At 43.9% G+C, this 21,647-nt stretch overlaps 1 protein-coding gene across 9 annotated transcripts in view; it reads right to left on the bottom strand.

Annotated features, from left to right (window-relative positions):
* The window catches only part of rapgef2b (Rap guanine nucleotide exchange factor 2b), a 144,316-nt gene that overhangs the window by 66,116 nt on the left and 56,553 nt on the right, over positions 1-21,647 (bottom strand). For 8 of the 9 annotated variants that reach the window (XM_031790242.1, XM_031790239.1, XM_031790243.1 and 5 more), the window contains exons 4-5: positions 15,955-16,038; positions 1,352-1,427 (exon numbers count right to left, since the gene is read on the bottom strand). In XM_031790242.1, coding sequence (XP_031646102.1) covers positions 1,352-1,427; positions 15,955-16,038 — 160 coding nt within the window. Of the gene's footprint in view, positions 1-1,351; positions 1,428-6,100; positions 6,302-15,954; positions 16,039-21,647 lie in introns of those variants that run through there. The other variant, XM_031790245.1, reaches the window with a different exon arrangement.

The following is a 21,647-nucleotide window of genomic DNA, read 5'->3' as shown; positions in this document are numbered from 1 at the left end:
GGGGAGCTGTGGTGGATGAGAGGGAGAGAGAGTTGTGTTTGAGAGAGGAGAGAGAGAGAGTTGTGTTTGAGAGAGGAGCGAGAGTGCATGCGATGTGTGTATCAGCTTGGTTTGAGTGTGTCAATCAGTTTCAGTGGGTGTGTGTGTGTGTGTGTGTGTTGACTGTACATATGTGTATCGGTTTGAGTGCATGTGCGAGTATGATTTTGGTTTGCGTGTGCACCAGTTTAAGTATCTTGCGTTTATCGCTTTTAGTACGTGTTGGAGACTGGGGGCTTAAGAGCGAGAGCTGCTGCTGTCTTAGTATCACCCCAAAGCCATTCTCCCAGTAATTATAGGCTGCTTGTTGCGCCCATAATAGCTGAGGCTACGCCAGGAAGTGGTAATGATCAACAGTAGGACAGAGAGGAGGAGAGAAGGCTATTAGAAAAGCTGAAGCTTTAGCAGCTGGAGCCACATTTAACAAAAAGGTGCCATCTATATAATTATTATTGGAGACAATCATAGGACACTATGATTACAGAGACGATCTTTGTGGCAGCCGTACTGTCGGACGGTTGGTGATTAACAGTAACATGATGTAACTGGTTAGGTATGGTTGCTCTATTCAAAACGGAGCAGTTTTTAGACGATAGGATCTGTGTCAAATTGTAGCGTGTGCGCGCTTGATTATGCGTGTGTGATTGATTACGCGTGAGTGGGATGTGCGATCGATTGTGTGTGAGGGTGGTTATGTGTGGCGTGTGCACGCACACGTCAGAGAGCGAAAAGGACAGTGGGCTTTCGTATCTTTAAAGATCTAGCACGCCTCCAAGGCCTCATGTTCCCGACATCAGATTGTGTTGTGCTGCTACTTTTATATCCTGGTAAGGCTGGATTGATTGGTTTTCAACTTAGCTTTTTATAAAGTCTGTGCCAACATTTGATGTTACCATAAAACTCGGTCAACCTTTATATCCCTGACTGGAAATTACTGAAGCACTTTATTGTATTCATTACATTTAGCCAAGTATGCGAGCGTGCAGTGAACAACAAAAAAAAACAGCAGCAAGCACTATAGCTGAATGTATGCATGTCAAGTGAAGCACCTAGCAATACTTGTAGTTGGTTCGTCCACAATAAATAAAGGCCATTTAGTAGACCTAAAATCTAGGCAACTAGTTGGGGTGTAAAAGTCCTCATAAAACACGCTAGGTCATCGCTAAGCCCTGTCCCTATAAGTCCTAAACCCTAAGTCTCATCTTTTGTAAACCACCCGTCCCAGTACATCAGTGTATGGAGTGAGTGTGTGGTGTGCTGTTGCCTGACGTGACGCCACTGTGGTGGAGTTGGCAATGGAGGCAGGACTCACCACAATCATCTCGGAAGGTTCCAGAACGATGCACTCGCATCCGCGTCTCAGGCTCCCTGCAGAACGCTTTCCAAAACTGGTGATGGAGCAAAGGAGAGAGAGAAGAATGAAGAGTTTAAAGGCAGGGAAAGGCACTTTTAATAACGTTCACTTGGCATCATTGGGATTCAATCTGGAAATCATGTTCCAACGATGGAACAGACAGACGAAGATTCACTCTAAATGTTCCTCAGAGTAAAAATACACCACAGAAATACACCACAAATGGAAAAGTCCACTTGGTGACATCACAGGCTGTACAGTGTATGTGCTCTCCAGTGAGGAGGGGTGTAGAATATTGAAGTGGAAAAACCAAAAGACTTGAAATGGGGCAGCAGCCATGGAAATTATGAGTAGGGTAAATTAGACAAAACTTAAGACAAAAACTTGGGGCTGGATGAAGATTCAAGACTGCAAGCGTTGTATGATGCATTCTGACTCACATTAGAGTAAAAGGGCTCCCTTGTGCCGTATTTACAAAATGATCAACACCAAAATGTGTGTTGACGTGAACCCCGCAAACTGATGTGATTATTTATTCAGCATAAAACTCCAGTCACAGAATCTGTTCAAATAGTAGTCTGAGAAACATCCACCAGTTTGGAATATATATTTTTATATGCTGTGCAGAAGCCATTATTCTTGCCATTTCACCACCAAGTTGTGTTGCAAATAGAGTCATATTTACAAAACCTTATACTGATGGCAGCCAATCCCTAATCCAGTGGTTCCCAAACTAGGGGTTATGGAAGAACTTCCAAAATAGCCCCCCCAAAAAAATATATACATACAACACACAAACACAGTACCAGTTTTTATCTGTTCTATATTCTACATTGTAGAATAATGAGACAATGCAAAGAGTGTGCAGAGCTGTCATCAAGGCAAAGGGTGGCTACTTTTGAAGAATCTAAAATATATTGTGATTTGTTTAACTACATGATTCCATATGTATTTCATAGTTGAGGGCTTCACTACTACTCTACAATGTAGAAAATAGGAAAAAAATAAAAACCCTTAGTAGGTGTGTCCAAACTTGTGACTGGTACTGTGTGTGTGTGTGTGTGATATAATATATAAAAAAAATAGTCTTTGTATCTCAAAACGATCGTAAATGTGGTTTACCTTAATCTAAAATCTAAAATTATTAAAAATTTAAAAGAAATTTAAACCAGAGAGCACCCTCAGATCATGGGAAAAGGCGGGACTTGACCATTGCACTTGAATTATTCTCACATTGAATGGCTACGTCCACTGCTCTATGAAACCACACACTATTGCAGAGACTTTGATATTACCGGCCGCAATTGATACAGTGAAAATGTGTGGGGAGCCAGAGGCACAGAAACTCACAATACCTTTGTCAGATAACCCTGGTAAATAAAGAATTTATGCTATTGCGAGCAATCAAGACGAAACTCTGACTGAACAACTCTCATTCACGGGTCACTATGGAGGAGTTTCGGTTTCTGACTCAAAGAGAATATTCTGCCGTCTCCCTCTGAGCATTAATGCCACGTTCAAAACAACTGAGAACTCGGAAATCTCAGACAACCAACTTCAGTGCGTTCAAGACAACTGGGAACACCAAAAAAATACAAAAAATAAAAGAGCTCCGACTGCGAATAATAGTTTTGAAAGGCCATTCAACTCGGGAGACTCGGGCCTTTCTAGAGCTCCGACTTTCCGACCTGAAGATCACAGACGTCATAATTTGACCTCGTATTATTCCTGAGTTCCCAGTTGTAGTGAAAGCACCATACAACTCATGGAACCCTTTCGACGGCTCATAACTGTGTGAAGCTGGATTCAGTTCTCTCGTCTGCAATAAAACTAAATATCGATTCAGGTTGAATGTGACAGCAGAGATGAGGTGCTCACTGTCGACCAAGCCCCCTTGACTTTGAGAAGCTCCCGACGCGACACGCATCAAGTACACTCATCTCATTAGATATTATATGTCAGACTAATTTTGCAATTGACTGTCATAGCCCCACATTAAAAGTATGTGATGGTGAGTTGAGAAGACAGTCAGAAATAATGTTAGAATGTTTTTCAAATGACTGCCATACCCCCAAATAAATAAAGTAACCATTGGCTGTTAATTCTAAACTTTCTTTTCCACATGGTTATGGGTCGCGGGAATTTTCGAAAATATCAAAATGGGGTCGTGAGCCGAGAAAGTTTGGGAACCGCTGCTTTAATCCAACCTGGATTATGCAATGGTGCATGTTACACTCTAATAACAGATACCTGTCAATTAGGTACAAAATAATGACCGGAGAATTGTCCATTAATTCAAACTCATAACTCCCATTAGTTCTGTCATTAGGGTGTTTTGAGATCAAGAGCTGGGCTAACTATTCACCATTCAACCCAAAGTCTCTCAATTCTCATAAATCGGTTAGTGCAGCGGCTAACTGCGTCAAGGCCAGTACGCCCATCCATCATAGCCCCCAGCAACACAGTCAGGTTGGACAGGAAAGGACCTCGGGGCCAGGCATTTCTCAAATGCTTCAGAGACCTCGGCCCATTGTGACATGTTGCCCGGGCCGGCCTTCGTCTGGCTTCCAGTCCATCGGTGTGCACCCACCCCCCCTACCCATCCCTCTCGCTCTCTTTCTCAAGCCATGTGCCACGCTAGCCTTCACCTGACTGAGATTTAGCATTCCCTCCCTCCCTCCATCACTCTTATTGTTTCCCCTCCCCCTCTGTCAGTTCTGCAGTTGCCACGGCAAAAGTTTTTTTCTTTTCCTCTTCCAAGCGTGTGACCCTCTCGATGTTCCTTTCACATTCCTGTTTGTTCCCATTAAATCCTAAAGGCTAGCATTTAGCGTTTGAAGGTGACATTTGATGAGTGACAAGAATGTGTTCTAAAGCATGTTAAAACGTGTTCCAAGGGAGAAACGATGTGCAGGGCTATTGTATGTTGAGTGTGTTAAGCTGTATGGGGTTAATGCCAATCATTACCGTTTGACATCACTGGTCATGTGACTGACTGAGCTGCAGCTTAATGCACTGTTAGCTGTGGCCCACACACACACTACGCCATAATGGAAGAACACAAAACGGCGTGTTCAAATCATGCCCTACCCTTTACATAAGTACTCTTGACACGCCATTTCGTAGTGTTCTTTCTGCACTGCAAATGCCATGAGATACTAAGAATGGATTATGGGATGTAGGACTTGTTTAGGGGTCAATCCACTACAACGTTCCCCATCTGGCCAGACCAGTCATAACAATGCTGTGTTTGCTCTTCGGGAATGTAAATAAGAAGATGGAAGAGAACAGGAGGGTAAAGAACTCGATAAGCTGTGAAGGTTTATCACCTGTTACATGTAAAGGCTGGGATGTGATTAAGCATGACGTGGGGGGGGGGGGAATCAAGGATTTACATAGAACATGATTCAGGTGTTTCTTTGAATTAGAAAGCTGAGAAGCACTCCACACACACACACACACACACACATATCCTATGTTAGAATGTGGCCCGCGTGTGTGAGCTGACTGACTAAGTGTCTGTTCAAACACTGACGCAGTGCAAATATGACATAGGGCTCCATTGTGCTCTGGCTATCATTATCATTCCCTGCATGCCAGAGCACTACTAGTCCCTTTATTAGCCTTGGTGCGTAGGAATTCTCCCGGCATGTTGACGGACATCACCTCCCCTGCTCCGGCGGCCTCTATTTGGCATTCCCGCGTTACACAACACCCTGGGCGTCTGGAATGTCATTCCATGCCATTCCACAAACACATCGCCCCCCCCCCCCGTCTGTGGCCCCCAAGCTACATAGAGACTCCCTGGCAGGTTGGGCCACATCAAAAGCCCTGCCCTGGACTGTGTGAACTGATCCTACAATGGGGTCTCCACACTACCCTTAAGCCCTTTAACCAGGAGACAGGGATGGATGGCTTTTAAAAAAAAAAAAATATCATCCATGGCCCATAAACCAGACAAAAGATTAAACCCCTGGTTATAGAACACTTTTTGTGCTTGGAGGTGGTGAAGCCAAAGGAGGTGGGTGGAAGGAGCGCCTTTGAAAACGCGACCGGGAAAGGAATAGTTTATAGAATCCAACCAACCAGCGGCTGAAAAGAAAGTTGGATGGTTAGAGGGCATCAAAAGGTGCCGAGAGTCAGATTACTTTTTGCCCTTCCGACGCAAACAAATAATGTTTGGGCACACAGACGTCCCGAACTGGAAATAGCCACTGACATCCCAGCAAAGAATTCACGAGTGACTTGTGACTTTCGCTTCCCGAAATATGACTTGACGATGCTTGAAATGGTGCCCGGAATACAGTCGAGTGCCTCAGAAACTTTACAAGACATCAATGATGCCTACAGCCTACTCAACACACAAATTTCCCAAAACATACTCGAAGGTATAAGGGTACATTTAGTCAGTTTCCCTCTCCAAGTTTTCAAACTGATGTATAACCTTCTCGACCTAACAAGTCTCTCTTGTGAGCTGAACGGGCGGAACAGTTTGCTCGCTAACAAAACCAAAATAAAACATTAAAGAGACCCCTTGCATTCCTGACATCTTTCATATACTGAAATGTTTTATAGCGACCAGCTCCCTTGCTGGAGAAGTCAACATTCCATCTACAACCTTTCTGCTGTGACGCTGTTACTCCTGGGGAAAACATGCTCTCACAGATTCACATCCAGTGCTTAAGAAAAACTCAAATGGATACTTACCCCTTGGTTATAAACTCAAAAATCCTTCCTCAGCCTAGAACTAGACCTGGAAGTGTAGCTATATCCAGTTCAGGAAGTTCCGTTCAATCCCAGCATTTCGCTCCGCTTACAGTCGCACCCTCGTGCTGTTGTTTGAGGGAGAGTGTCGGAGGGTGTGTGTGGAAGCTTCTGTCTGCCTCTTTCTGGCTACGCTGTGCGGACAGCCAACATTCCAGAGCACAGCTCACTTCATTTCAGCTACAACCTCCCAGAGCACGGGAGACAAAAACAGGAGTTTGGCCAGGGGTGGGGTGGTGGGAGTGAAAGTGAGATGGTGACCCTTGCTTCCCCCACACCCTGCAGACCGTTCACACGAACCCTACGAGCGGATTGTGCAATACAGCACTGTTTTTGTCCTGGTTTTTGTCTTAACCAAGTGTGTAACCCACAACCAGGTTTTGATTCACTGGTTGAAATCAACAAGCTTGCTAATAGATATGCAGTGTGGTGATCAGCAAATTAAGTACACAACATTACCAAAAGTATGTGGACACCTGCTCGAACATCTCATTCCAAAATGATTGGCATTGATATGGAACTGGTCCACTTTTTATTTTATTTTATTTTTTACCTTTATTTAACCAGGCAAGTCAGTTAAGAACAAATTCTTATTTTCAATGATGGCCTAGGAACAGTGGGTTAACTGCCTGTTGAGTGGCAGAACGACAGATTTGTACCTTGTCAGCTCGGGGATATGAACTTGCAACCTTTCGGTTACTAGTCCAACGCTCTAACCACTACGCTACCCTGCCGCCCCAGGCTATAACAGCCTCCACTCTCCTGGGAAGGCTTTCATCTAGATGGAACATTTCTGTGGGGACTTGCTTCCATTCAGCCACAAGAGAATGCGATTAGGCCTGGCTCACAGTCGGCGTTCCAATTCTTCCCAAAAGTGTTCGATGGGGTTGAGGTCAGGGCTCTGTGCAGGCCAGTCAAGTTCTTCCACACCGATTGACAAATCATTTCTGCATGGAAGTCACTTTGTGCACAGGGTCATTGTCATGCTGAAACAGGAAAGGGCTTTCCACAAACTGTTGCCAGAAAGTTGGAAGCACAGAAACATTTAGAATGTCATTGTATGCTGTAGCATTAAGCTTTGCCTTCACTGGAACTTAGGGGCCTAGCCCAAACCATGAAAAATAGCCCCAGACAATTATTCCTCCTCCAAACTTTACAGTTGGCACTATGCATTAGGGCAGGTAGCGTTCTCCTGGCATCCATCAAACCCAGATTCATCCTTCGGACTGCCGGATGATGAAGCGTGATTCATCACTCCAGAGAAAATGTTTCCACTGCTCCAGAATCCAATGGCAGCGAGCTTTACACCATTCCAGTAGACACTTGGCATTGTGCACGGTGATCTTAGGCTTGTGAGCGGCTGCTTGACCATGGAAACCCATTTCATGAAGCTCCTGAAGAAAACGTTTTTGTGCTGACGTTGTTTCCAGAGGCAGTTTCGATCTCGGTAGTGAGTGTTGCAACTGAGGACAGACCGCTCTCGCGGTCCTGTTCTGTGAACATGTGTGGCCTACCACTTCGCGGCTGAGCGGTTGTTGCTCCTAGACATTTCCACTTCACAATAACAGCACATACAGTTGACCGGGGCAGCTCCAGCAGGGCAGAAAGTTGATGAACTGACTTGTTGGAAAGGTGGCATCCTATGACAGTGCCATGTTGAAACTCACGGAGCACTTCAGTAAGGCCATTCTACTGCCAATGTTTGTCAATGGAGATTGCATGGCTGTGTGCAAATTTATACACCTGTCAGCAACAGGTACGACTGAAATAGCCGAATCCACTCATTGGAAGGGGTCCACATACTTTTGTACAGTAAATATAGTGTACCTCAAAACAAGGGTTGGGCAACAACATTGCCTTAGTGAGTAACAATAAAAAAAAAACATTGTTCCTATGGTCACGTTATTATGCAACTCCCACAACAGCAAAACTGGATGAATGTGCTAAGTCCGTTCTTCTGTCACAGAGTCGCCATTGTATGTCTTGCAGAGGCTTTACAGAAGTTCATCGGACAAAGGCGCGACCGGTTCTCAATAGGAAATGACTTCGGTTACAGTGGGTAAAGGGCTGTGTCCCAAATGGCACCATTTTCCCTATTGAGTGCACTACATTTGACCAGAGCCTTGTGTGCAGGAGTCAGTTACACACAATAAGGTTTACATTCCTATAAAACAAAGTGTGGGTGGTTTGCTAAAGTTCAGGTGATAATATGGGGAAGTGACGACAAATCGAAGGGGAAACGTGATCCATAAAAGGGTAAATATAGGGCACGGCATCCATTAACCATTTCTAGCTCTGCTGGATAACTGTGTTATATTAATCAAGATATACAAAGTTAATCCTAAATGGAGATGCTCAAACCACCTCCTAAAAGAAATGAAAGGCTACAAGAATTAAAGGAACGATTTAGCAAGAGATTTCAGATTTGGACAGAGGTGGAAGTGGGCATCAGGAAAACATAAAACCCCCAGCGCTTGTACAAGTCAACATTACTCAACCTTTACTTTTTCTAAAACACAAATAGATTGTGACGCTTTTGACATTTGCACGTGTGGAAATGGATGCCAGCCAAAACATTTAGAACTTACTATTTATACCCAAACAAATTATTCATTGTCTTTGATTTCACGTAGACCCTCATTTAAATAGGGCAGACTGCTCTTGTGATTCTTCATTTAATGACTGTCTGAGTCATCCTTCTGAGAGAGAGAGAGAGAGAGAGAGAGAGAGAGAGAGAGACAGACAGACAGAGACACAGAGAGACACAGAGAGACACACAGAGACACAGAGACACACAGAGACAGACAGACACAGAGACAGACAGAGACAGACAGACACAGAGACAGACACAGAGACAGACACAGAGACAGACACAGAGACAGACACAGAGACAGACACAGAGACAGACACAGAGACAGACACAGAGACAGACACAGAGACAGACACAGAGACAGACACAGAGACAGACACAGAGACAGACACAGAGACAGACACAGACACAGAGACAGACAGAGACAGACAGAGACAGACAGAGACAGACACAGACAGACAGAGACAGACAGAGACAGACACAGACACAGACACAGAGACAGACAGAGAGAGACAGAGACAGACACAGAGACAGACACAGAGACAGACAGAGACAGACACAGAGAGAGACAGACACAGACACAGACACAGACACAGACACAGAGACAGACACAGAGACAGACACACAGACCGAGAGAGAGAGACCCACACAGACAGAGAGAGAGACAGAGACAGACAGACACAGACACAGACACAGACACAGAGACAGACACAGACACAGAGACAGACACAGAGACAGACACACAGACCGAGAGAGAGAGACCCACACAGACAGAGAGAGAGACAGAGACAGACAGACACAGAGACAGACACAGAGACAGACAGACCGAGAGAGAGAGACCCACACAGACAGAGAGAGAGAGACCCACACAGACAGAGAGAGAGAGACCCACACAGACAGAGAGAGAGACAGACACAGAGACAGAGACAGACACAGAGACAGACACAGAGACAGACACAGAGACAGACACACAGACCGAGAGAGAGAGACCCACACAGACAGAGAGAGAGACAGAGACAGACAGACAGAGAGAGAGAGAGACAGAGACAGACAGACAGAGAGAGAGACAGACACAGAGACACACAGACCGAGAGAGAGAGACCCACACAGACCGAGAGAGAGAGACCCACACAGACAGAGAGAGAGAGACCCACACAGACAGAGAGAGAGAGACCCACACAGACAGAGAGAGAGACAGATATAAAGTGAGACAGACCGCAAGCAAGAGAACATGAAAGAGTAAGAGAGAATGAAGGTGCAAATGAGAGGAGAGCGTGAATGAGAGTGAGCGATTGAGTGAGAGTGAGAGAGGGGAAACTGGATAGAGCAGTAAGTGTGAGAGCAAGAGCGAGAGACCCAGATTGAGAGAACAAGAGAGGCTGAATGCATATCAGCTTCTCCCAACATGCCTGGTGGTGTTGAAGTGAAGAGTGGGGCCTAGGGCTGTTGCGGTGGACTGTATTACCGCCACACCGGTGGTCATGAGTCATGAAGACAGTCAAGTTCCACGTGGCCGTTTAGTCACGATTATTAGGCTTCTCCAAGCTCTGCTGCTGCTGATGGTCATTAGTAGCCTACCAAACGTGCTAACTGCCTGGTACTCCACATTCTATTGTCTCTCTAATCACTTTGACATCAATACAAATGTAATCGAAAATCCAATCAAACACTTCATGAGAGCCCATGAGCTCATGTTGCGCAACATTTCTATCGGCTATGCAATGGAGCGAGAAAACAGAGTGATGTCCTCTTAAAAAGAGAAGGATACTATAGGCTCGGCCTACAATATTTATTTCAACTTTCCTAATATTAAGCACATTCCTTATCTTTACAACAGGAGTATAGCCTACCTGGCTGGCATGAAAATGGACCATGAGAAAAACGTCCTCCATTCACTGTTTAAGTGCAGAGATGACACATATGTTTTCCCCTGCCCCGAGACAGGTGCATGATAATGGTCCATTCTAAATCAAAACTAATTTCAGAGAGAGCCAGACAGACAGACACAGAGAGACACAGAGAGACACAGAGAGACACAGAGACACACAGAGACACACAGAGACACAGAGAGTGGGGCAAAAAAGTATTTAGTCAGCCACCAATTGTGCAAGTTCTCTCACGTAAAAAGATGAGGCCTGTAATTTTCATCATAGGTACACTTCAACTATGACAGACAAAATGAGTAGAAGAAAAATCCAGAAAATCACATTGTAGGATTTTTTATGAATTTATTTGCAAATTGTGGTAAATAAGTATTTGGTCACCTACAAACAAGCAAGATTTCTGGCTCTCACAGACCTGTAACTTCTTCTTTAAGAGGCTCCTCTGTCCTCCACTCGTTACCTGTATTAATGGCACCTGTTTGAACTTGTTATCAGTATAAAAGACACCTGTCCACAACCTCAAACAGTCACACTCCAAACTCCACTATGGCCAAGACCAAAGAGCTGTCAAAGGACACCAGAAACAAAATTGTAGACCTGCACTAGGGTGGGAAGACTGAATCTGCAATAGGTAAGCAGCTTGGTTTGAAGAAATCAACTGTGGGAGCAATTATTAGGAAATGGAAGACATACAAGGCCACTGATAATCTCCCTCGATCTGGGGCTCCACGCAAGATCTCACCCCGTGGGGTCAAAATGATCACAAGAACGGTGAGCATGCTAGAGAGCATTTGGATGATCCAGAAGAAGATTGGGAGAATGTCATATGGTCAGGTGAAACCAAAATATAACTTTTTGGTCAAAACTCAACTCGTCGTGTTTGCAGGACAAAGAATGCTGAGTTGCATCTAAAGAACGCAAAGGGACCAGGATGACTGATCCGTGTAAAGGAAAGAATGGGGCCATGTATCGTGAGATTTTGAGTGTAAACCTCCTTCCATCAGCAAGGGCATTGAAGATGAAACGTGGCTGGGTCTTTCAGCATGACAATGACCCCAAACACACTGCCCGGGCAACGAAGGAGTGGCTTCGTAAGAAGCATTTCAAGGTCCTGGAATGGCCTAGCCAGTCTCCAGATCTCAACCCCATAGAAAATCTTTGGAGGGAGTTGAAAGTCCGTGTTGCCCAGCAACAGCCCCAAAACACCACTGCTCTAGAGGAGATCTGCATGGAGGAATGGGCCAAAATAACAGCAACAGTATGTGAAAACCTCATGAAGACTTACAGAAAACGTTTGACCTCTGTGATTGCCAACAAAGGGTATATAACAAAGTATTGAGATAAACTTTTGTTATTGGCCAAATACTTATTTTCCACCATAAGTTGCAAATAAATTCATAAAAAATCCTACAATGTGATATTCTGGATTTTTTTTCTCATTTTGTCTGTCATAGTTGAAGTGTACCTATGATGAAAATTACAGACCTCTCTCATCTTTTTAAGTGGAAGAACTTGCACAATTGGTGGCTGACTAAATACTTTTTTTGCCCCACTGTATGTGATTTAGTATATGTAAAAACAAGATTAAATCAAGAATAGTCTGATGGGTGACAATATTAGCCTATCACTTGTGAATTATATACTATCACCTGTGAATGATACCCACTTTAAAGGCAAGAAACGATGCCTTTTTTTGTGAATTTTTCTAATCATAGTCACGCACACCTCATGAAGCCAAGCTCATAGGCCTGTATGTTTTGATAAGGTTTGTATCACAACTAAAGTGGCCTTATTTAACTTTTCTTCTTTTACCTTCTTAAAATGAAGCACATGTATCCGCTTTACAACTGGAGTGGAGCGTAACTGGCATAAATACTGCATGCAATGCGTGAGTTTCATGTTTGGGGGGAGATCATTTTCACCATAATAAAAGCATTACATGCATAATTGCATTTGTGGTCACTTTTGATTGATAATGGTGTTTTCCCGCTAAGGGAACATTTGCGCTTAAACCCTACTGCCTATTGCTCATTGCAGGGGCTATTATGTGGAAAAAAAACGCCAAACAAGCTAAGCGTTCTGATCGGTTGCGTCAGCATTGTAGAACAACTAACGTTACATTAATAACTAAATTAAGCATATAGGAGTACCTATTTTCTTTTTAACCACTCAATACAGAGAAAGGCACAATATCCATTCAATTTTATTCAGCTTTGTTCAATTGTATTCTTCACATAAAATGCCACGGAATTCTAAGCAAATCTTGTCTGCTAAATGAACTAGTGTAGCCCACAGCCATATGGCATAGCCAGATCAGGACCTAACATAAGGACAACTGCCACAGCCCTAGTGGGACCCATTCCACTTAGTCTTTAAAAGCTCCAGGAACTCCCATCGTGGGTCTATTCAAGTTCATCGTGTCACAACCAATACCGTCGCCGCTACCATGTTAATAGACTGGCAGTACCGAACGCTGATTGGCTGGTTCCTGGCCTATGCCAGCGTGTAAGGTCACACGGTAACTGTGGTGATGATTTATCGTGCCATGACCTCTTGCGGCCTACAATCAGATTGATGAGTGGAATCATTTCTATTGTGGGTCATCAAAAACTCTTCAGTCACTATTGCTTTGGACGCGAGCCATATGCTGGTTGGCTGTTACGGAGAATTTATGTGGGTCTGTATATTTGAGAGTTGCGTGCACGCAATGCATACTGACCAAGCAAAACACATGATTCACAAATGATTAAAGTGCACACATACACTAGTAATTCCAAGACGTACCCAAGATGTACATACAGGATCTTTCCCTGCATGTATTGTAAAGATTGGGCTGAAACAGCATAGTTCTGAAAACAAGTGGGTTCATATTCAACCCATATAGCTCCTCCTGCATGACTAAGTGCATCTCTGCATGGTGCCTGAAACATTCGCTTAGTAAACATTTTCAGACCCCTTCTCCCTAGTGGTTGCATCTCAAGCATTAAAGTGTAATCTGCCAATATCCTCAAATCCTTCGCACACTTTCACCTTGAAAAACGGAAAAGGGGGAGTTTCCGTCTGAGTTCTGACACTTTGCTCCATTATGAGTGTCGTATGACTGATACGGACTATGGGAGAATAATTAGTGCTAAACTTCTAAAGTCGCTGGTGTATACGCCTTGTATTGCCAGTCTGTTACATAGAGGAGCATTTTTTCAAGAAACCCACAGGTCGGGAAAGTGAATTCCCATTTGAAAGACTGGATCAGATCACAGAGTTGATTGATTTGGACAAAAATTAAAGTCGGGGGACGAACATTTCAGGTGTTGACCATCGTTTTATTCACTTGTCTGCACCTATAAGTGCCTGTAGTCTCGCACATACAGCCCTACTCCGATATAAGACTTGCCTGGCTACTCATCCACATCGTGCCAGCTAAAATGTCACGCCCACTAACGTACAGTTGAAGTCGGAAGTTTTAAATTCACATTTAAACTCAGTTCTTCACAATTCCTGACATTTAATCCTACTAAATATTCCCTGTTTTAGGTCAGTTTGGATCACCACTTTATTTTAAGAATGTGAAATGTCAGAATTATAGTAGAGAGAATGATTGATTTCAGCATTTATTGATTTCATCACATTCCCAGTTGGTCAGAAGTTTACACACACTCAATTTGTATTTGGTAGCATTGCCTTTCAATTGTTGAAATGGATCAAACATTTAGGGTAGCCTTCCACAAGCTTCCCACAATAAGTTGGGTGAATTCTGGCCCATTCCTCCTGACACAGCTGTTATCACTGAGTCAGGTTTGTAGACCTCATTGCTTGCACACGCTTTTTCAGTAATGTCCACAAATTTTCTATAGGTTTGAAGTCAGGGCTGTGTGATGGCCACTCCAATACCTTGACTTTGTTGTCCTTAAGCCATATTGTCACAACTTTGGAAGTATGCTTGCAGTCATTGTCCATTTGGAAGACCCATTTGCGACCAAATTTTTACTTCCTGAATGATGTCTTGAGATGTTGCTTCAATATATCCACATCATTTTCCCTTCGTCATGATGACATCTATTTTGTGAAGTGTAGCAGTCCCTCCTGCAGCATAGCAACCCCACAACATGATGCTGCCACCTTCAGGCTTCACGGTTGGGATGGTGTTCCTTGGCTTGCAAGCCTCCCCTTTTTCCTCCAAACATAATGATGGTCATTATGGCCAAACAGTTCTATTTTTGCTTCATCAGATCAGAGGACATTTCTCCAAAAAGTACAATCTTTGTCCCCATGTGCTGTTGCAAACCATAGTCTGGCTTTATGGCGGTTTTGGAGCAGTGGCTTCTTCCTTGTTGAGCGGCCTTTCAGGTTATGTCGATATAGGACTCATTTTACTGTGGATATAGATACGTTTGTACCGGTTTACTCCAGCATCTTCACAAGGTCCTTTGCTGTTGTTCTGGGATTGATTTACACTTTTCGCACCAAAGTATGTTCATCTCTAGGAGACAGAACGTGTCTCCTTCCTGAGCGGTATGACGGCTGCGTTGTCCCATGGTGTTTATACTTGCGTACCATTGTTTGTACAGATGAACGTGGTACCTTCAGGCATTTGGAAATTGTTCCCAAGGATGAACCAGACTTGTGGAGGTCTACAATATTCCATCTGAGGTCTTGGCTCATTTCTTTTGATTCTTCCATGATGCCAAGCTAAGAGGCACTGTGGTTGAAGGTAGGCCTTGAAATGCATCCACAGATACACCTCCATTGACTCAAATGATGTCAATTAGCCATAATTTTCTGGGATTTTCCAAGCTGTTTAAAGGCACAGTCAACTTAGTGTATTTAAACTTCTGACCCACTGAAATCGCGAAACAGTGAATTAGAAGTGGAATAATCTGTCTGTAAACAATTGTTGTAAAAATTACTTGTGTCATGCACAAAGTAGATGTCCTAACGGAATTGACAAAACTATAGTTTGTTAACAAGAAATTTGTGGAGTGGTTGAAAAACAAGTTTTAATGTCTTCAACCTAAATGTATGTAAACTTCAGACTTTAACTATCTTCTCCACGATAAGTCTGGATTTGCTTCCTTCCCGGCAACTTCTCGAATGCGAACACATTCAAACCATTCTGACTGGTCCCAAAAACCGATTTGCGTAATTTTGACATCAGCACAGACAAATTCTCGGATAGCAGATTCACTGAAGTATGGAGTGATCGACAGAGCAGCCAAATTCAATTCAGAATACGTTGTCAGGCAAATATAACCCCTCGGGTCAAAAACATGATTACAAAATGGTGGACAATTTGATCAAACACAGTATCAACTTGCTGTTGTTCGTACCTGCTTCTTGGCAGGAACATGGACTCCTTGATGAAGACGGACCCGGACAGTAGAATAAACCAGCAGCTTCCAACGTCATCCGGGCTGTGAAAGAGAAAGAGAGAATTGAACACTTGAATCACATATCCAAACCCGCCCACACCCAAGTGAAAACACAGACAGCATGCTACAGTGAACTCACACTGAACCCTAAACAGTTCAGCTCGCTGTCAAGTTATTACAACATCGAAGATGACACACAGTTGTCCAGCTTCCAAATCAAAACTGTCTAGTTGGCATTTCCAGTGAAGATACTGTCAGGTTTGCAGTTTAAAGTAGCCAGAAGCACCAGAGGACTACAGTACACTAGCGAATGAGGGAGGATTCAATAGTCCAAAGAGAGGGTTTTCCGACAGAGAACCATGGCTTGCCAAGAAAACGATTCAAACAATAGTTCCAACACAAAACCGCCCATTGATAATGAGGAAGTGCAGATCTAGGAGGAAACACCAGTACAGGCAACACTATTGTTCCTTCTTCTAAATGGAGCCTAGGAATGGGTTCGGCTTTATTTTGAGGGGATGTTGGCTTAGCCATATGAGTTCACACGAGACCTCAGTTCAATGGACACTGGTTTTCACCTTCCTATGGGCCTAGTCCCCACCATATGACGCTATAACAAGGAATAGACTTGTGCTTCATCGTCACAGTTCAGTCCTACAGCAACTACAGAGTAGACTATGCTATTGCTGTTCAGAGTAAGCGCAGTCTGCCGTGCATTGTTCATGTGCTTTTAAAGTACTTGTCTTGCCATTGGACTCCCTTTAAATCCAGTGCTAAAATCGGCCAGTTGTGTGTAACTATTGGTCAGTGCGTTCATCAAGTCCCACCAAGGGAGGGCGCTGAGAGGTCGTCTGGAGATCAATCAAATATGGCACGCCCAAGGTTTGTGTCACGCTCATATTTAGAGAGGAGGGATAGATGGGGATAAATGAAGGCCCAAACAGACAGACAAGCACATTGCACACTCAAGTGCACAAGTATGTGCACACGTGAATTTCAAGTACATCTACACACACACACACTTTAAAGACTTTATTTGAATCCACAAATCACATCTGAAAAGGACTCAAACATTTCAAAGGTCATTGATGCAAGAGCACATAAGGAATCAAAAAGCACCTTTTCCTCCACACAGCTCGGCTGCCCATAATGGCTGAAACAGAGCAATACCTAGCCAGTTGTTTTTCAATCTGAAGGCCACATATGATAAGCCTACGTATGTGCGCACGCACACACACACACACACACACACTCTCTCTGAGAAACAAAGTAGTCGCCCCATCCCCCTCTTCCCCTCCTTCCTTCTCTCCACACCTTCATTCTGGAGCTAATGAGGCTGAGTATAGGACACCGTACTGACGCAGCGTGAATCCGCCTTCCCTTCCTCTTTCCATCCCTCCATCTCCCTCCCTCGGCTTCCATTTTCCCTCCTTTCCCCCGATGCACCCGTTGCCCCCTTCATCGTCCCTCCTCTCCTCCGTCGCAGTCGCAAATGAAATGTTCAATTATTCATCGCTGGCTTGCAGAGGCGCTCCCTTGCTCCTAGTTGAGGGGAGGAGTGAAGAAAACAACAAAAAAAAAGTAGAAAAAGACAGGAAAGTCTTATGCGCCATGAAGGCTTGACTGAACCGGTGCATTTTTTTTTGGGGGGGGGGAACGATCGTAGGGAAAAGCACTTGGCGACAACAAGCCTGGACCACCTGGAAGCATCTAGAAACAGGACGAAAGGTGGTTGGAGAGGAGCCGAGGGTCTGTTAGAAGCTGGAGAGGCAATTGTTTAACCATCAATATTTTTTACGAGACACAGGCTTCCTTATGAAATTACGTTGATCAAATGATGTTGGAGTGAAGGGGGGGGGGGGGGGGGGGGAACTAGGCAAAACAATGACCTGACACCATTTCTAAAAGGGGTGGGTCTACTAAACTACAGTATAATGTACACACTGCGCATTTAAAGTGTGCTTGATATGGTGGTTCTAAGTACAGAATGTTGTTAGCCCCAATATTGACGTGACTCTCCCGGTGCGTGCTTTACAAAGTGCTTACAGTGCCTTGCGAAAGTATTCGGCCCCCTTGAACTTTGCGACCTTTTGCCACATTTCAGGCTTCAAACATAAAGATATAAAACAATTTTTTTGTGAAGAATCAACAACAAGTGGGACACAATCATGAGGTGGAACGACATTTATTGGATATTTCAAACTTTTTTAACAAATCAGAAACTGAAAAATTGGGCGCGCAAAATTATTCAGCCCCTTTACTTTCAGTGCAGCAAACTCCAGAAGTTCAGTGAGGATCTCTGAATGATCCAATGTTGACCTAAATGACTAATGATGATAAATACAATCCACCTGTGTGTAATCAAGTCTCCGTATAAATGCACCTGCACTGTGATAGTCTCAGAGGTCCGTTAAAAGCGCAGAGAGCATCATGAAGAACAAGGAACACACCAGGCAGGTCCGAGATACTGTTGTGAAGAGGTTTAAAGCCGGATTTGGATACAAAAAGATTTCCCAAGCTTTAAACATCCCAAGGAGCACTGTGCAAGCGATAATATTGAAATGGAAGGAGTATCAGACCACTGCAAATCTACCAAGACCTGGCCGTCCCTCTAAACTTTCAGCTCATACAAGGAGAAGACTGATCAGAGATGCAGCCAAGAGGCCCATGATCACTCTGGATGAACTGCAGAGATCTACAGCTGAGGTGGGAGACTCTGTCCATAGGACAACAATCAGTCGTATATTGCACAAATCTGGCCTTTATGGAAGAGTGGCAAGAAGAAAGCCATTTCTTAAAGATATCCATAAAAAGTGTCGCTTAAAGTTTGCCACAAGCCACCTGGGAGACACACCAAACATGTGGAAGAAGGTGCTCTGGTCAGATGAAACCAAAATTGAACTTTTTGGCAACAATGCAAAACGTTATGTTTGGCGTAAAAGCAACACTGCTCATCACCCTGAACACACCATCCCCACTGTCAAACATGGTGGTGGCAGCATCATGGTTTGGGCCTGCTTTTCTTCAGCAGGGACAGGGAAGATGGTTAAAATTGATGGGAAGATGGATGGAGCCAAATACAGGACCATTCTGGAAGAAAACCTGATGGAGTCTGCAAAAGACCTGAGACTGGGACGGAGATTTGTCTTCCAACAAGACAATGATCCAAAACATAAAGCAAAATCTACAATGGAATGGTTCAAAAATAAACATATCCAGGTGTTAGAATGGCCAAGTCAAAGTCCAGACCTGAATCCAATCGAGAATCTGTGGAAAGAACTGAAAACTGCTGTTCACAAATGCTCTCCATCCAACCTCACTGAGCTCGAGCTGTTTTGCAAGGAGGAATGGGAAAAAATGTCAGTCTCTCGATGTGCAAAACTGATAGAGACATACCCCAAGCGACTTACAGCTGTAATCGCAGCAAAAGGTGGCGCTACAAAGTATTAACTTAAGGGGGCTGAATAATTTTGCACGCCCAATCTTTCTGTTTTTGATTTGTTAAAAAAGTTTGAAATATCCAATAAATGTCGTTCCACTTCATGATTGTGTCCCACTTGTTGTTGATTCTTCACAAAAAAATACAGTTTTATATCTTTATGTTTGATGCCTGAAATGTGGCAAAAGGTCGCAAAGTTCAAGGGGGGCGAATACTTTCGCAAGGCACTGTATTTTACCATAGGGCTCCATTTAAAGCGCTAAAATCGGCCAGTCGCGTGTAACTATTGGTCAGCGCGTTCACCAAGTCCCACCAGGGGCGGGCTCTGAGAGGTCGTCTGGAGGAAATCAATCGATGGCAAATATGGCACGCCCAAGGTTTGTGTCACACTCACACTTGGAGAGGAGGGATAGATGGGGATAAATGAAGGCCCAAACAAACAGACGAGTACAAATGTACGCATGTGAACATACAAGTACATCCAAATACACACACACACTTTAAAGACTTTATTTGAATCCACAAATTACATCATAAAGGACTCAAACATGTCAAAGGTTGTTGATGCAAGAGCACTTAAGGAAACAAAAAGCTAATTCTTCTCATCCACAATCAATCTAAAAGTATTTATAAAACCCTTTTTTACATCAGCTGATGTCAAAGTGCTGTACAGAAACCCAGCCTAAAGCCCCAACAGCAAGCAATGCAGATGTAGAAGCACGGTGTCTAGGAAAAACTCCCTAGAAAGGCTGGAACCTAGGAAGAAACCTAGAGAGGAACCAGGCTCACAGCTAGGCTGCCCATAAAGGCCGAAACAGTGCAATACCTAGCCTGCTGTTTTGCAACCGCAAGCCTATGTACGTCTGAACTCACACACAGAGAGGATGGACCTTACTACAGAATATTGTTCACCCTAACACTGCCACGACTCTTCCCAATTCCTACAGAGACCATCACTCTCATTGCGATTAATCAGTAAATCATCAGTTGACACATTGAATCTGCCTTTCCACGCCCATCTTTAGTGTGTTTTGTCCTTTACAGTGGTATTTCTCAGAAGAAAAAAAAAATAAGAAAAAAAAAATATATATATATATATATTTCGTTTACTATCTAGATTTGCACATACAGAAATATGTAAATGCAATGGTCCTAGAACAGAGGACGTAAACACCATGCTCCCTACGCGTTGCCTGGATGTAACATAACATTTTTCCCCAGTTCTCTTCCCAGTGGTTATCCCTAATCAGATGACCTTGTTTCCAGAGGCAAGCGGCCACGTTCCCAGCTGATTACAGTAGGACCCTGGTGGGAATAGGAGCTGGGGTGGGGGAAACTTTCCGACAGCTGCGTGTGAGCGCTGCACACACACACACACACACACACACACACACACACACACACACACTGGGGAAGTTAGACACGCATGGACACATAAGACAGACAGACAACACATCAGGGAAGAGGAATGCCCAGAGATGAGGACTGCTGGAAGGTATAATCAATTCCCGTCAAGTGAAATACTCTGGGTTTAGGAACTGTGATGTACTAAGATGGCGGTGTATTGCCTGTGGCACGCACACCATCAACCTCACTTTGGCGTTTCAGGTTTGGACAGAATTGGTTTGGAAGTGAGATGGGAGTTGCTTAGCCTTGTAACAATTACAGTTCTTAACCTCCCAATCCAAAATGTGCCGTCTATGCCTTGATCTCAGGAACTGTGCAATTAGAGCTGGGACAATACCAGTATCACAATATATTTTTCAATGGCAAAGAATGAAAACACAAAGCAGACCGAACTCTTTGGTCCTTTAAAAACCTGCTGCATGTTGTGTGCTTTAGCTTGGAAAATAAGTAACTGTGGATGACAACATAAATGTTTGTTTCCAACATGTTTTCCTAAAGAAGTTAAACCCGCTTCGTGTTTTGTTTCCTTGCCACGATACTAACGAGCGTCGCCGTACAGGTATCGTCCCGGCCCTACGGGGTTTTACCTTTAAAATGGGGCCATCAGTACTTCTATCTTACAGTGTTTGGCTTTAATGCCTCTGAGTCCCCAGGTAGACAGAACTCATTGCTAAAATTAGAAAAGTAAAAAGGAACCACTACAGCTCATAAAGATCCTTAATGAGATTCTCCACAGGGGGAGACTGTATCTGATTTTCCCACTGTTTGTTCCCAGTACTTATCCAGGAAGAACCCCAGTCAATGT

Source organism: Oncorhynchus kisutch, linkage group LG15, assembly GCF_002021735.2.
Source record: "Oncorhynchus kisutch isolate 150728-3 linkage group LG15, Okis_V2, whole genome shotgun sequence".
In the NCBI taxonomy this organism is placed as follows: Eukaryota; Metazoa; Chordata; class Actinopteri; order Salmoniformes; family Salmonidae; genus Oncorhynchus; species Oncorhynchus kisutch.
The sequence above is the reverse complement of the archived record's forward strand: the minus strand, read 5'-3'. Positions and strand labels throughout refer to the sequence as shown.